Source organism: Rhyacophila brunnea, unplaced genomic scaffold (assembly GCF_057557595.1).
Source record: "Rhyacophila brunnea isolate RB1 unplaced genomic scaffold, BYU_Rbru_1.0 scaffold_15, whole genome shotgun sequence".
NCBI lineage: Eukaryota > Metazoa > Arthropoda > Insecta > Trichoptera > Rhyacophilidae > Rhyacophila > Rhyacophila brunnea.
Window position 1 is genome coordinate 18093341 of NW_028232806.1, and position 16910 is coordinate 18110250.

General features: G+C 32.6%; 1 protein-coding gene across 2 annotated transcripts; it reads left to right on the forward strand.

Moving 5' to 3' along the window:
- Window positions 1-3045: 3045 nt before the first annotated feature.
- Window positions 3046-7953, forward strand: LOC147074982 (protein TIPIN homolog). 2 transcript variants are annotated; one of them, XM_085943330.1, is made up of 5 exons: window positions 3046-3288; window positions 3391-3543; window positions 5267-5403; window positions 6022-6287; window positions 7607-7953. In XM_085943330.1, exons 1-5 carry the CDS (start codon window positions 3156-3158, stop codon window positions 7851-7853), a joined length of 936 nt encoding a protein of 311 aa, XP_085799456.1. In that variant the 5' UTR covers window positions 3046-3155; the 3' UTR covers window positions 7854-7953. The 2 variants fall into 2 exon arrangements, with proteins under 2 accessions (XP_085799456.1, XP_085799457.1); XM_085943331.1 differs by lacking the exon at window positions 3391-3543 and having other exon boundaries at window positions 7607-7951.
- The last annotated feature ends 8957 nt before the right edge of the window (window positions 7954-16910 follow it).

A 16910-nucleotide genomic window follows, 5' to 3' on the forward strand; every position in this document is an offset into this window, starting at 1 on the left:
ATTCGTTCTTTCATTCGGCGCCCATGTGCAACGCATGACCAGCCTACCTCCACGGGACCTCACTGACACGTGCAGTACCACCCCATATTCCTCAGAATGTTAATCTTCATTTTTTAATGATACCTAATTATCGTCATCGATTTTTATATAAATAATAGATTTTTTTGTTGAAAAAACCTGGAAAACATTATTATTTATTTTCATGTCAGTCAGTTAAGTCACATTTTGTGACATCTATACGTGAATTTAGTAATCTTCTTTTAAGCGAGGTTTTGCACCATAGTGAAAAGTCTTTGCTTTGAAAAACAGGAAACGTCCAAATACCTACATCTAATAATAATAAAATTATGGTATAAAAATAATAAGGTTGAATTCAACATTTTCAATATTGCAACTTATAATAATTAAGTATGTTTTCACATGATCTTGTCCAGATGGCGCAATTTGACTTGCCCATAAAATCTCACACGCATTCCAGGTACACTTCATTGACTTCAGTTCGGTGACTTCATTGAGCAGTCCATATCCATTCGCGACGAGTCACCTCTCGCGCATGGTCGAGGTATAGGTTTCTTCATTGAGCCGTTCACATGCACTCGCGGCGTATCACAGGCAGACACGCGTCACCCGGACAAGCTCTTAGCGTACCACAGTAACTTGGGCGGAACCGTCCAGACCTGACATAAAATCCAGCTGGAGACAGGTCAGTGAGGTACACTTTCAAGGTCTTCCGTTGGTGAATGGTGGCTGATTATCATGCTAGTCTAGAAGGCCACACGACCAGGAAAAACTGGAATTATTCCACTCTACACTCTTTTCAATCAATTTTCATTTTAGAATTTAATAATTTAATTCTTTTCGTCATTTTGAAATGGTATATTTGGATAGTGAAATGATAATTGTACTATGGCGGAGCCAATATGAGCAGTGTGATTTCACGTTTAACTCAAGCAAGCAAGTGAAATCACTCATTGACAAGGGGTACTTCAGTATTTCCCGGTGTGTGAAAATATGCTTGAGGTACAGCGTGAAAAATGCCAATGTGGCCTTAGCCTTATCTCTTGAAGTTTTTACAATTAGATAGGTACTGTGGTAAGATGATTATTGTAACAATTAGTAGATACACAGCTACCACACATTTTTTCTCTTTAAATGTATAGCTAATTATTGTTATAGATTATTATTGAACGTGTCTTTTATTCATCTTACACTGTCTTATAGCAATCGATTTCTTGTTAATTAGTTGTGAACACAATATTTTCATGCTGATTTTCAAGATTACACTTGAAATAGCAATGGAAAATAACATGAGCATTTTCAGAGTACCTATTGCAATACAAGCTGAAATTTGTTTTGCGTTGGTAGGTATTAATGGACACTAGCAATAAATAAGGTAATCCTATTCATGAAGCCAATAGCAGTGGCGAAGACTCAATTGCAATAGCAAATATTTAACATTTATGACTAATTTAAATAAGAGTGTTTTCCAAACGTAGTATACTTACAGGTATGTATACCTATAATTATTATTTTTAATGGTTCTACAGCCTGGTCGCTTCTAATATTACTCTCCACCATCTCCTCTTTCTTACCTTGTAACATCAGTTGGACACACTGGGAGTCTGGAAGTTCTTTTCTACTCCATCCATCCATCGGAGACTTGGTCTCTCGGTGTGTCGTAGTTGCACAAGCTTTGTTGCTGATTTGTAGTTCTTCCTTTCTATGTGTTTCTTCCTGCCATAAAGCAGAGTCTTTGCACCCTTATAAGCTTGATGATATACAGCTCTTTGCAGACATTGTACAGTTCGTGATTAACTCGGTGCCACTATACTCTATTTTCATAAATTGGGCCAAGTATCTTTCACCCTACCCTCAACACATCAGTTTTTGACAATCAGTGGTCCGTGTATCAGCTAAGTTTGAAAGGTTTGGTGTCCAGTATGAGGGTTTTGTACAGACGCTTCTTTGTTTTTCTAGATAGATACCTAATCGTTTTGATTAATTTGTTTTATTAAACCGTAGAAGCACCTATTAGTGATAATTAGTCTGCGATTGTTCTTTATTATTGACATTTACTAACGAGTCAAGGTACAAAAATCATTAACCTCTTCAAGTATTTCTACCTACGTATATTATGGAATGTACAAAATCATAGTACAATACATAAGGCGATGGTTTTTCATCTGGTGGCCTCGAGATTGATTCCCGATGAAGTCATTTTCTCAAATGATTGCCATTGAGTATCATAGCCTGTTGTATTGTCATTTCATAATGTCACATGAAAGGTAGGTAACAATATGGGTAAAGAGTAATAAAACAAGTTGTCTTCTAGGTTATATTATTATATTTACATTAAATTATAATAAAGGAATGAATGCTTATAAAAAGTACAAAATACGAAACATAACTAAGACGTCTTTGGAGGCGTTTCTTGCGGAGTAGCTTCCCACTCGTCATTATCGTCTTCGCTGTCACTGCTCTGCATCATTTGCTGAAGAGTGGCGTCGCCTTGGTTCAGCCTGTCAAACAAAGACATCAGCAGTTTTTTGTTCAGCTTGTCCGTTTGTGTCAGCTCTTTCGGCATATGAGCTTGCGAATGTTCTTCTAGTTTGACCTCGGGAGTCTTTTTATCTTCAGTTGGTGGAACACCAGGCATCTTGACGATTTTGTGTAGTTTGTAAAAAATAACAACGGATGACGTTTCGACAACACCCAAAGTTTATTTTTATTATTAATCTGTACTACTGTCACTACACTTCACTTTTATGAGATTTGCCAGTTAACTAAATTTTTCAATAAATAATTTAGCAATTTTCGCAGATAAAAATTAAATGTAAAGAATTATTCGTTCTAATATTTTACAATTTATGTATCTGTATCTGTTGTATGAGAAATACTGAAATTTATTATGTATTATTATATTAAAATATTAGTGTACTAACTAAAAAACTACATTCTATTGTGACAAACTTACACGGTATTTACTAAATATTTTTATGAGCCATATAAAAAAGCCCGCGCAATTTCGGAATTGAAATGTCAAATGAAGTGACAGAAGACAGATTCACAGATGTTCAGTTGTGAAAATAAAAGTTTTTAAAAGTAAACAATTTAGATCTATATTTACATTTAAGATACGATTATATTTTATCAATATGTCTCTTTTGGAAGATATCTATATGGAGGATGCCGATGGTGCTACCGATTTGGAAAGGATAATTGAAGGAGACGATGAACGTATACAAAATTCTGGAAATGATAGCGACGATAAGAATAGTCACAGCGAAGGTGATTTTGGTTGAATTTAACTATATTTTTTAGATGTTGTCAAATAGAAATAACGAGACAAATATCATAATGAAAGTTTCAATCTCACTTTGTTAATTTTAGCTGAAGAAGAAGCTCCACGTCGAGTCGATCCAGAAAAGCCAAAACAAGTAAAAGTGGTCAGAAATCCTCGAGCTGTACTCAACCCGAAAAGACTTACTGGCCCAAGAGGAATTAAAACTATCGAAGAATTTTTCAAAGATTTTAAATTTCAAGGTTCTTTTTTAAAATGTCAATTTTAATTGAGGCATAAGTAGGTAGTTAGTTGTCGATGTTTTTTTTCGTAAAATCCATTTGCACATGAGACGATCATAGTATAATGTAAGTTTCTAGATACTGGACCAGTACTTAATAAGCTTAATATTGCTGTAAGAGCCGGAAGTTGTGACATTTATGAACATATCCCATCGTCGCTATTAAGCCAGATCTCCACCGCGAACGAAGAGGCATGCGTTAAACCTGATAAGCTCAGCGAAACAAGCCTAGTGCTAAGCCAGTAATAAGCTGTAATCTCTACCAGAAAAGGGCTCGACGAGCCGCCACAAGGTATTCTCGTATCCCAGTAGTCCTTTGACTCCGTTTTCCATGTAACATAGAAATGCTAACATGCTGAGCTGCCTCAATAAATTGCTCCATGACCGTCGCCTTCGAGTGACGGAACAATACTACATTCATGAACGTACGAGTTAGCAACTGAGTGCTGGAGATGGAGGCTAGGTTAGCTTTGTTTGAAACTCAACCGACCGGTTGACACGGTGAACCCGCTCGACCCCGTTAAATTAGCCCACGTTGCTTAGCTCTTTTCGTTCATGGTGGAAACGAAACTATGAAAATGACCCTTTGCTGCGTGAGCAAAGATATCAGATGAAGCTGAAATATCAGATGTTTTTTTGCATAGAAATTGACTAGGACTCGGCTACTAGCAGTGGCAGTTTTCCATCAAGCAGATGAGGCGATCGCTTCGTCCGAAAATGCTGAAGTATAAAAAAAGTAAATTAGAGCAGTGTTCCCATTCATACACCTAATTGTACATTTCAATATATTATCTCTTCATAATGGTCAGTGCAACAACCCTGAAAAATTGAGGAAAGAGTGAGGAGAAGACATAGTGACAACCTAAAAACCAAATACGATAACAAACAACCATGAAAGTCTCAATCATATTATGATATATTATGTATAAATCAGTGCAAAAGATGATTTTTGGAAAGAGGTAGGCTGTGGAGATCAGAGAAAAAGAATACGCTTGTCAGGTATACTTACGGAAAATAAGAAGATAATACGATATTACTACTGATGAATAGGTACACTCTAATGACAACAACACACTTAATCGATGAAATTTCAATTCACTGATGATATAAAATTGAGCGATAAGTTTAAATAATGTATTTTCCTACACATCAAAAATCATTAGATAAAATTATTTTTTATTTTTAAAAACAATCTATATTATTTATTTATGTGCGATTGAATGCCATAGAAATAATTTTTTTAAATTATCTACTATTAATTATTTTGGACAAAACTGCAGTCTACGTATCAGAGCCTATCGTTTTGCATGCATTGCGATGGACATGCTAAGGTCATGTGACAAAGTACATACAAAAAAAAACATCAGCATTGCTAGCGAATAATCCGATAAATACATTAAAGACAGATGGCGTACTGTGGCATATTTTTGTAAACCATTAACAGATGGTGCTATAATCTATATTTATTTATAATACATATTATATGACATATTGTTGTTTGGAAATTAAATTATTTTTATAGAGTCAATATAAGTGATTACGTATTTAAATTTGTCAATATGCAAATAAAATAATTTTTATAAAAAGGTAGGCTTCAAATAATCGCTGAGTATGAAGTCTTCGCCATTGGTTTAAATATTCTATGTCTAAAGTAATAATTATTCTAAATTGTTTTTTTTTTACAGGAAAAGGACACGAAAAGGAAGATTTAGATTTGGTTATGAAGAAATTAGAACATTGGGCGCATCGTCTCTATCCTAAGTTTCAATTTGATGATTGCCTCGATAAAATTGCTTCTCTCGGTTCCAAGAAGGCAGTATCTGTAAGATTATTAAATTTTTTCAACTGAATTAAAAAGTAATGTGCAAGCATTCATAATATTTTGGAAGGTTGAATATAATGATTACTTTAAAAATTATTATCCATACTTAAAAAAGCGTATGCATCAATCACACACATTGTCAGCTTCCAAGACTCACTCGTCAGAGAAGTCACTCGAAGCCATATGATATCAAAAAACCTTAAGGCTGTACCTCAGTTGAGGCATGGTCCAAAAAGATAAAAAGATTGTGGCTAGGCGATGCGCGGATTGCAGGTCGCGGATACAAATGATGCATGCCGAACGAAATATAATTTGTCATATAAATCCAACATGCGTCCATTTAATCTTCTGTTTATTGTTCTATTAGTAACAATAATAATATATTCATTGACATGTTTTCTTTTTCAAGTAAATGGGTAACGTTTTTAGTCATCTTTACACGATTTAAGAATTAATACCCCCGTCGCCATCACGAAACAAATTGACGTATTGACACCTCGACGTTCGCTCTCCAAATGAAAGCGAGTCTAAAATTTCGTCGTGCCTATAGTAAAAAATTATTTGCCGTTTTAATGATGTATCGTCTTAATATAATTAAGTTGGACCTTATTCTTTCAGGTGTATGTAAAGAGAATTCGAATGAACATTTTGTTTGACGATGAAATAGTGAAGCAATCGGATAGTGAAAACGAGGAGGATGGCGTAGTCACCAAGACTCCGGTTCTTGATGAATTCGATATTCTGCTCGACCAACAGATTGCTCTGGCACGGTCCACACCTGCTTCTATTGCTAAGACCGTGATCCAGTATGATGATTCACCCGATGTCCAAAGAAATACAACTAATAATTCTCCTTATTCAACACCTGCATTCAATACCAATATGTAAGCTTAAATAAACTTATTCATACCAGTCCCGAGTCATAGTGTATCCATTCATCCTGCTATCATTGAAGAATTGACACAGTATTTTCTAAAACTTCAAATACAATACTAATTTCCAATGTTTTACATCTAATCTTTATAATATTGTCAATAATAACTTTAACTTTTATTCGAAAGATTATCTTAATGATATCGTATGGCCTGCACCATGTCATAATATTACATCAGTAGCGAAGGGTGGAGGTAGACTGTGGAGATTCAACATAAATAGTGCACACTAAACTTTGTCAGTCATAATTACATATTTGTTTTCATCGAACTAAGAATACAATTTACAGATCGTGCTGGTTAGTTTTTAAAATTCAATTAGACCTGGTCTGAACCAAAAACCATAATAGTTTAGGTATGCTATGGGGGATCTGACAAAATAGTGCACTCTTTTTCAGTCACACTGGCTGTATCAGTGGCGAAGGGGCGGAGGTAGGCTGTTGGAGATTCGACATAAATAGTGCACAATAAACTTTTTCAGTCGTACTTACATATTTGTTTTCATTGAACTAATAATACGAATTACAAAATGGTTAGTTACTTTTTTAAAATTCATGTTACCCTTGCATAAACCAAATCATAATAGATACAACATATTCTTCTATCTATAAAATATTTTAAATTATGTATGGTTTAATGACATATTTTAGATATTCAGGCACAGAAATATATTCTTATTCAATATCTATTATGGTTTGCTTTAGGCAGGGTTTATAGAAGTTAAAAAATTAAACAATAACATCATTCTGCAATTTGTATTTTTAGTTCAATGTTAACAAGTAAGCATGACTGACAAAGTTTAGTTTGCATAATCTATGTCGGATTTCCAACAGCCTACCTCCACCCTTCGCCGATGATGCCGGCAGGGTTTTAATTTTGGAGACATATTCAGTGTAAGAAACAACAAATATTAATGATTGTTGATGAAAATCCATTATGGAAACATCAACTGATTTGTATTCCTAATTAAAATTTTTACATTTTTTGGTTGATCTTCTATATTAAATTCATTAACCTACTGTAGTTTGACTAAACCTAAAAACAGATGGGTAGTTATATAAATGTAGTCCGTTTGTACAACTTTTACCCTGACTAGGAAGACGGGCGACATGGTTAGACCTGGTGATAATATTATATTCAACAATAATATTGATTAATTATTATACATTATCTTTGGTCAAAAAATATAATATACAAAAACAATTAAACAAATATATTCAATACCATTATTAGTTCAGTAATTTTTGATTTTTTGTTTTTGATATTTACAGTCCGTCAACATCAAGTATGTCCACACCGGTCAGACAATCAAACTCGAACAATCAAACCAAAAGTGAATCAGGAGTTACAGAAGAACAAAGATTAAGGATGATGAAAAACAGACTCCTCGCCGAAGAAAGAAGATTAGCGAGAATGGCCAAGGAAAAAGCATTAGCCGAACAAATCAGCCAACCAGATGGCAATGTTGTTTTTGTTGACACGCAGCTTACACCGAGTAGCCAGGACGAAGTTATGTAATGAAACATTTCCACATGTATCTGAAAAATAACCATGTATTGAAGTATCTACCATTGAATGATAAAATTTCTGAGAAACATCTGAAAGTGATTTTACTTACTCTTTGACTTTGATTTACATGAGTGAAACACAAAAAATTACAGGGTTTTGATACAGTGTTTTTCATAGCAAACAATACAATGTTATGATTGTTTGTACCAATATTCTGACAAAACTCCCACCTAACATTTCCATCATATACCTTCTCAATCAATTATGTCTCCCAGTCACAATGCCAATTATTTAGTTACAATTCAATCTACAACAAGCTGACACGTACCAACGTAGCTCAATCATAAAATAATTAGCAGAAACAAGTACAGGTGACTCGTCGCGAGAGTGATAAACACATAACAATAATCAAACCCAGAGTGCGAGTGAGTGTCCCGGGGACCAGCTGTAGCGCTCCAGGCATGCAGCAGTTTGACCATCAAAAGGTTATTTCCTGGTCAACTATTCTCCACCAAACTCCAATCAAATACAGGCCACTCAAAAATATTGCCAATGATTCTTCCGAAAGATAATATATTTCTAGGAATTGTATTAAGTATTTTTTAATTATATTCATTTATACAATATTGGGGTGTTATTTTATAATCTATTGCAAACAAAATATCGATATTTGCATCGAAATATGAAAGAAATAAAAGTGAGAATTACTTATATGTTTTTCTATACCTACTAAGTATATAAATATATATCGTAATATGTAATTGATGCAGCTATTTTGTATTTTGATTTACTTCGATTATAGATTGATAATACAAAAAATATTGCAATATCCTGAGACTATTTGTTATTGGGTATAGAAATGGTATAGAATCACAAGGCCATTTTCACAGATGAAGAAGTTCCACCGTTCATTGATCCTAAGCGAATGAATAATACGTTTTGTTTTTCAATTTATGTGTGTCAGGGTATGGACCTAATAGGTTGAGCAAGTGGCTGACATCCATTTCTCGTAAAAAACAAAATCTGTCAATACAAACCTCTGCTCTGTGGAGGCCCATATGATCCTATTAGGATCGGACATGGTTGAAAGAAAGAAGAAGCGAATGAAGATAATTTCTTGGTGTTCAGTGTTTTCGGTAACTCGCATGTGTTCAGCTATTGTTGGCTTTAGTGGGTTTGAAGAAATAACATAAATAAGTTTATTTCCAATACTTGTTCCATTTTAACAAAACCTGCACTAGGTATAACATATCTTAACATTTAATAATTACAAGTTTTAAATTTTCTGTTGAATCATATAAACTTGACTTACTAGCTTAAACGATCAAAAAAAGTTGTACTTGATAGAAATAATTCTGAAATTTCATTTTAATTTCCATAGTAATGCACGTATATATTAATAATTTAGTTGCTAGGACCATCCGCTTAGCAACCAATAATGGTGTCGAAATAACTTTTCATACAAAACAGAATTAACTGAAAATGAATTCAATTCTACTTAAAATGGCTAAAAGTATTAAAAAAAATGCATTGGCATCGTGTTCTGATATATTCTAAAAGTTTCAAATGTCTAGCTAGTCGGGAAGTTAGTTAAAAATCGATTGCAAGATTTGTACCGGGCAAATAAGAATACGAGCTAATAAAAAAATGTAAAAAATAATTGGTCTGATAAAATAGATGGTTGGTGATGGTTAAGCTTGAAACGATTATACAATCTGTACTAGGTGACAAATTTTTTTACTGACATTATACAACTTGTCATGTGTAGTAAAACTGATACCTATAACAGCGATTCCATCAAAGGAGCACCTTGATGGAATCGATACATAAAATTTGAAATGACTGATATTGTAATAATGCTCCGTGTATTGTTTTTGTATGAATTACTTTTTTATGTCTATCAGATACCAGTGGCAGGCAGCAGTTTCCAAAATTCTGTAAATTGTCCACTTAAAAACTCACCGCATTTGAAGGAAAAATATATTGAAGTCGTTTTTTGAACAAGAAGTTATCTTTGTTTTACCAATAGAGTGAGTGATCTATTATCATTTCGTACGTGACTATAAATATCCAAATAGAATAAAATGACTTATAAAACTACCACTGCACTAGAACTCACGGGGCTAAAATCCAATTGTACGAGCATACGCATAAAAATATTCATAAATCTAAAATTTAACCCCGTTATATCCGTTCAATATGCTAAATTATAAAAATCCCAATACTTTTAAAACATACAGTTCTTCCAGTGACGTCCATCACTCTTATGAATGAAAACAAAACTGAGGAGTGCAGTGCACTTGAAGTGCTGCCACTGTTTTCTCAATCTTAACTTACTTCGAGTAGTCATAGAAAGGAAACATGCTGAAGATTTATGAAGGCTCACGTCCTGTTTTCAAAAACACGAGAACCGCAATCGTTTGTAGCTACCTTATCTTTAATCAGGGTTCATGAAAAGAAACAACTCCGTATTTATTTATCTATCCCAGTTTACTTCAAACAAAAATTACATTAAATTTGGCAACAATTCAACGCTAATAATATAATGATAGTCTTACAGTGAAAACCATATAGTACAAGTATGTAATATTAAATATAGCAAAATCTGTAAAAATATTCACAAATAATTAACAGGCTAATTTGATATAATATGACAATTTTATTACGAAAGCATTGTTTATTTGATTAATAAAAAATATATGTATGTATTCTATTCTGTACAGGTTTAATAGCAAAGCTATCTGATGCAGAAAGATCACAATTATGTATTATAATATTATTTTGTGTATTCATTACATAGAAAATGGGTGAATCTTTTTTGATATATTGCGGACATTCTGTCAATACAAACTAACCAACTTACAAGAGATACAAAAAAACTGAACAAAGCATTTATTTTGTATAAAGTTAATATGGTTGATAGTTCGGTGGGTAACAGGAAAGAGAAGCCCGATACAGTGTAAAAGGATGGTTCGGTTTGATCGGTTCAACAGATAGTATATTTTAGTCTATGGTTAGCCTGACCAAATCAGGTGTTGCGTACAAATGGTCTGGCCTGATTTTGTTATGTAGTTGATTCTTGTTTTCTAAATTTATTGAAAAACTGAAAACGTAGAATCTCACTACCAACGACAAGAAGAATGTGTATAAAAAAATGACTAATGGAATGAGAAAAACGTATCTATTACATGTTCATACGTTATTTGCATTGATGCTGAAGTCCTACTCACAGTTGGATGGCGTGGCTAACGAACATCATACGACCCTATATTTTTTTGAGCCCACCAACCAAAGGTTTATAAACAACGTCAATGATAGCGACCATTGATAATATACAAATTAGCTCAGCCTACTTCTAACGCACGGAAAGAAATCATATCATTGTACTACCTGTATAAATAAGCAGTATAAAATGGTGAGTCTAAATACTGGTTGTAATATTTTTATAATATTGTAAAATTTTATTTGTGATTTTTAAGAAGTTATTTCTTGGATTAGTGAATGGTGAAACTTGACTGTGATGCTAACAAACGAATTCACGTTACCACTAAAAGAAACGTTGGACTAGTTAGTGGACAAAATCCCTTTGAAAATTAACTGAATAAAGTAATAATTATTATGTAAAGTAGTGTATCCCACGCTTACGACATGCTAGTATCCCTTTAGAGGTATTGTACCAATGTACCCCAGTTTTGGTGACGAATTACCAATTTTTTTAATGTTCTGAACAGTTAATTCAGTCAGATTCGAAACCCCTCTTTTATAGTTATCTGACGATCTGCCAATTGAAACATTTTCTTTCAGAAGTAAAGATTTTTTTGCACGTCAATGACATCTACAAGTATGTAATTTTGGCATAGATAACTACAATAATGCTTACTTATTGTGGATAGTACACAGACCAAAATTATAGTACAAATACTATAATTCAATCACTGATCAAACATTTTTACAAAACAAAACTTAAACAGGGTATTCCTTCAATTCTATTGTGTATTAGTAGGGGTACGTGTACCACAGTTTGGGAGACACTGAAAAGCAATAATATTAAAAGTGGATTTATAATATAAAATGCATTTTAATATTAATATCTTACCTTTTAAAAGTAGTTCAGCACGTTTCATATTACAGTAGAACCCAAGTTATCCAGACCTCGACTATCCAAATTTATTTTTGATTATCAACTTTGTATGATTATAAGAAAAAGGTATGTACCTTAGAGTAATGATAAAGAGAGAGGGCCTATTTAAAGGCAAAATGAAGCCGTGTTCTTAGCGTATAACGCACAGTAGAACAACGATTTTATTATTATCAACTTAACTATGAAACGTTATATCATCATGTTGCTTCTCAGTACGACTAACAAATTTAAGCACAACATAGTCAACTATATTATGTTCTATTAAAATAACTAAAAATAATTACCACTGACTTTATATTTAACACAAAAACAATAAATTTCAGCAACACATGCTCGCAGTTTTTAAAAGCATGTAATCAGCCAAATCAATTTTTTGCGGCGAAGTTTTCAATTTTTAAAATTCAGCCGTCGAAATTCTATCTTACTCTAACGCTTAGAGCGGAGATATAAGCGTGCCGAATGCTTACTCACTCGCACTTAAGGTTCGTTTGTGTTCAGGCATTGGTATGTACAATTTGAAATATATAATTAGTAAAAATAAGGTATTTTATTATTTTTTTGATTATCCGGATTGATTATCTTCATCCCCAATAGCCTGGATAATCGAGATTCTACTGTATGTTAATTTACAAACACATTAAAAATGATTACATTATTGATTGATTAAAAATAATAATAAAATTAGTTTCTTATGTGAATTTTCTTTATTTTACAATATTTTAATAACAAAGTTGTCTTATCTATCATATTTTTTATTATAGAAATTAAAACATAGATACTATTATAATGTAACAATAAACTTTGGTTTCAAAGCACAGAAGCTTGAATTTTGAAAAAAACATACCAATAAAAAAATTTATGAATCCAAAATATGAAATACACTTATACCCCCCGTCCCCCCTCCCGCTGTACAGACTACAGTTGCTGGTTATAAAGATTTTTGCTTTAATGGAAAAATATTCTTTCGATATACTTAGGTATTTTTATCGTCGACAAAAAATATATATTCGTAAATGCATAATAAATTTAGGCGAATAAACAATTGGAGATATATATTTGGACAAGATGCAGGACAATGGTACGTCATGAACACCTGCATCATTAAATCTGACAAATGACAGGCAACAATAACTACTCTGCCAACAGTTAACAAGGAATGAACATCCTCCTCCAAATTTATCCCGATGAAGAAATGGAAGTAAACTATTCGTTATAAGGAGGTATTAGTGTATTCGCATTATTCTGTTATTTTTAGCCATAGATATTGAATCCATATTTTTGATGAAAGAAACATTTGGATATCTATCTAAAATTAAATTGTTTATGGTTTCTTCAAAGTACACATCAACGGTTCAATTGAATAGTATTGTATCTGACAAATGTCACTTTTTCAATTCAAATACTTTGAAATTCAGATTTTCCAAACCGTCGTGAACTTTGTTGAAGTGACATTTGTCAGATACACCATTATCAATGGAATAATCGAAATAGGAAGTACATAATTCATGCAGTAAACAATATATTATTGATAAATCAGAAGGTTTTAATTTTCGTACTGCACCCCAATCGTAGACAATCTTAAAACCTTCCGAGAACATTAATAGATCATAACCTAAAAATGTAGAACATGCTTTAGAGATTCATTAAAATATATTTAGTATTTTTTTTATTTAGCAAGCATACCGGAAATGATAATTTATTACACACTAGGAATTTTATCACGTCTCGTTAGGAGATACATTAAAAACTGTACATGAAATTATCAATGTTAATTTAAGAATGAGGTTTAACCAACATTTTCATTGCGTAATAATCACATTCAATTATACAGTGTATGTGTTGACAGTTTGTTTTCAATTTTTATTCAGCACGCACACACAACATAGTAACTGAATTACTTTAAAGCAATATGATAATAAACTAAGTTTTATATTATTTACATTATTAATATATTCCTGTCACAGTAATTGATGATATGATAATAAATATATAGTATTTCAGGCAGTAACTTTACTATCCATAGCTAATCATTAAAATATTGGGAAAGGAAAAATCATTGTAATTGCAACATTGCAAGAAATAGATCACAATATAGTGTACTATGAAAAAGAATGACTCAACATCATTAATATCATTTTTTAATTTTATATTATTAAAAGGAACTATTTTATAATGACACTATTTATTTATTCAATGAAAATAATTAAAAATACAAACTAAACGTCCAAATACATACCTTCATAATAGAAAAAAGTTTTTGTATTATACAGAAAAATAATAATTATTAGATAATGTCTGTTTAGCGCACGGGTCGTCAACCTGGTCCGTACCGCCCACTAGTGGGCGGTAAGGCTTTCGTGGTGGGCGGTAGGTGATTTTTGCTTTTACCCGAAAATCTTGATTTTCGGCATAGCTTCACCTATGGACTAAACATATTGTGATCGGATTAACTTTTTTCATTGCTGCATTTAGAAAGTAACACGTCCCTAATTGCAAATTCTTAGAATTACGTCCTGGGAACCAAACGCAGGCTTAAATGATTGCTTTATCTTTGCGAAAAGTGGTAAGATAATGCTCACTGATGTGCAGCTCTTTTGTGCGAGGACAATGATGAGCAATTTATCAGGCTACTTTTACACACAGAAGTTCGTTGGCTCTCTAAAGGTGCATGCCTGTCTCGCTTTGTAGCATTATATGACAGTATCATGCAGTTTTTAGAGGAAAATCACGAGGGACATATCTACCAACAATTGACATCAGTTAAGCATGATGCTTTTTATTTGGCAGATATTTTCAAACGATTTAATGAAATTAACCTGCAGCTTCAAGGTGCCACTAAAACACTTATTTATCGAACATAAAATTGATATGAAAATAAGATTCAAAGACATTTTAAATTTAAAGACATACAATTGGATGATAAATCCTTTCAATGTAAATTTGGATGAGGTCGATATAATTTATCAAGAAGAGTTGTTGGAACTCAAATATGACGAGAGCAAAAATATTTCAATATTTCCGGAAGCCAAAAGCTTTGGCAAAATAAAAAAATGCCTGGTTTGTATCCAAAAATGTGGGAAACAATGAAAGATATTTAAATACCCTTTCCCACATCTTATCTTGTTGAATCAGGTTTAAGTATGGTGAATAACATCTTGACAAAATAAAGAAATCGTCTGAAAATCACTGAAAGAGGAGACCTTTGTTTGTTTTTAACAGCATCAGGCTCAAGGTTCTCATTAGTTATTGAATTTGATTTTTAAAATTTCTTGTTTTTTTTCAATATAATATATTGATATAATATACATATTATGTATCCGCAACTTTTTTTGTTGCAATGAATAAAATGTTGGTTATAAAAACTTATTTTTTCAAATCTCCTAAATTCCTTCTAGAAATTTTTTCATCCATATACTGTACTGGATTGAAATATAGCGATGTTGGTGGGCGGAAAGGAGATTTTAACGATGAAAAATAAGCAAAAGTGGGCGGCAGGCATAAAAAGGTTGACAACCCCTGCTTTAGCGCATGCATATAATATAAGCTGGCACGAGCAGAAATTTTACGTACAATGTTATCACATATTGTATTCAATTTGATCTGGCATGTGTAGCTACCCGGTTTCTATGAATAATTAAATATATAAAAAAATAGTAGAATACTTTTTATATCAAGATTTATAACCATTGATATTGAATTTCCTAATTTGAGAATGTATTTTTTCCTTTTATACATAACGGCAACATTATATTATTTCACAAGACTACTAGATATCATTTGCAAAATATTATAATTCTCCTCATCACAATGGCTGAAGCAAGGCGAATGTAGGCAACCTTTGATATATGGGTTGAAACATCGACACTGCGTCTAAATACGGCAAATATTTGTCGACCATTGGCAACACAACACTGATGTCGCTCTCTAAACAATGGCAACCACATTCGCCTGGCATGGCCCAATATGAAGGGGAGTATTTAAGTAGTTATTTTATACTGATTTAAGATAATTCATATGCAAAATACACATATTTCAATGGGTCGTATAAAGCTCTACTTAACTAACCTTCATTTTTAGTGAAAATCAGTTATCAATAGATTGAAATCATTCCACAGATTAGTCAAGACAATAAGCTGAAATCAATATTTTAAAATTACCATTAAACAAGAGGTCGATGTTTTCGAATATGATATCTGAGTCAATTTATTATTTATAAAATGTAGTATCGCTCAGGAGAGCTTTGAACGGCCTAGTCAAACTTGGACTATTACCCTTTCTTGATTTGATTTTAAATTTGATCAACAAAACACAGTGCATTTTCTGTACAATTATAGGAAAATCCATCTACAAAACAGCAGGTATTCAAAAATATATTTTTTCAATATAGAAATACACTAGTGTTTGCATGGAAATACATACTATCAAAAACGCTATTTGAGAAGTAGACAAAGATGTTGCAGAAACCCTTCGGACAGTTGGAGGTTTCTGTGGTTTACCTATCAAAATCACTAGAACAAGTTTCAGTTTGTGACTTGTGTAATTTTTTTTATCCAACATCAACAATAAACCCTTTTAACTCTTCAGTTTGTATGAAAAGTAGTGGATACAGGGTCCATTTTTGATTCACTTTCATATGTTTAGACATGGAACCTAAAGCCTATGGAGCCATTGAAGATTTTCTTCAACATCGTCGGAGGCAACACATAATAATAATAAATTATGTACTCACTAACCAAATGTTTGAAAATAAGACACTTAAAACAAAATTACACACTACTGAAAATTTTAATGAAAATTTAAGCACAGTAAATTATATTTCAAGCAAAATTTTTGAACCCCCCCTCTTCCCGATGGAGTCTTCTATGGTTATCCTTGAAAATCACTGAAAAGAGTTCTAGTTTGATGTAAGTACTGTTTTGTATGGA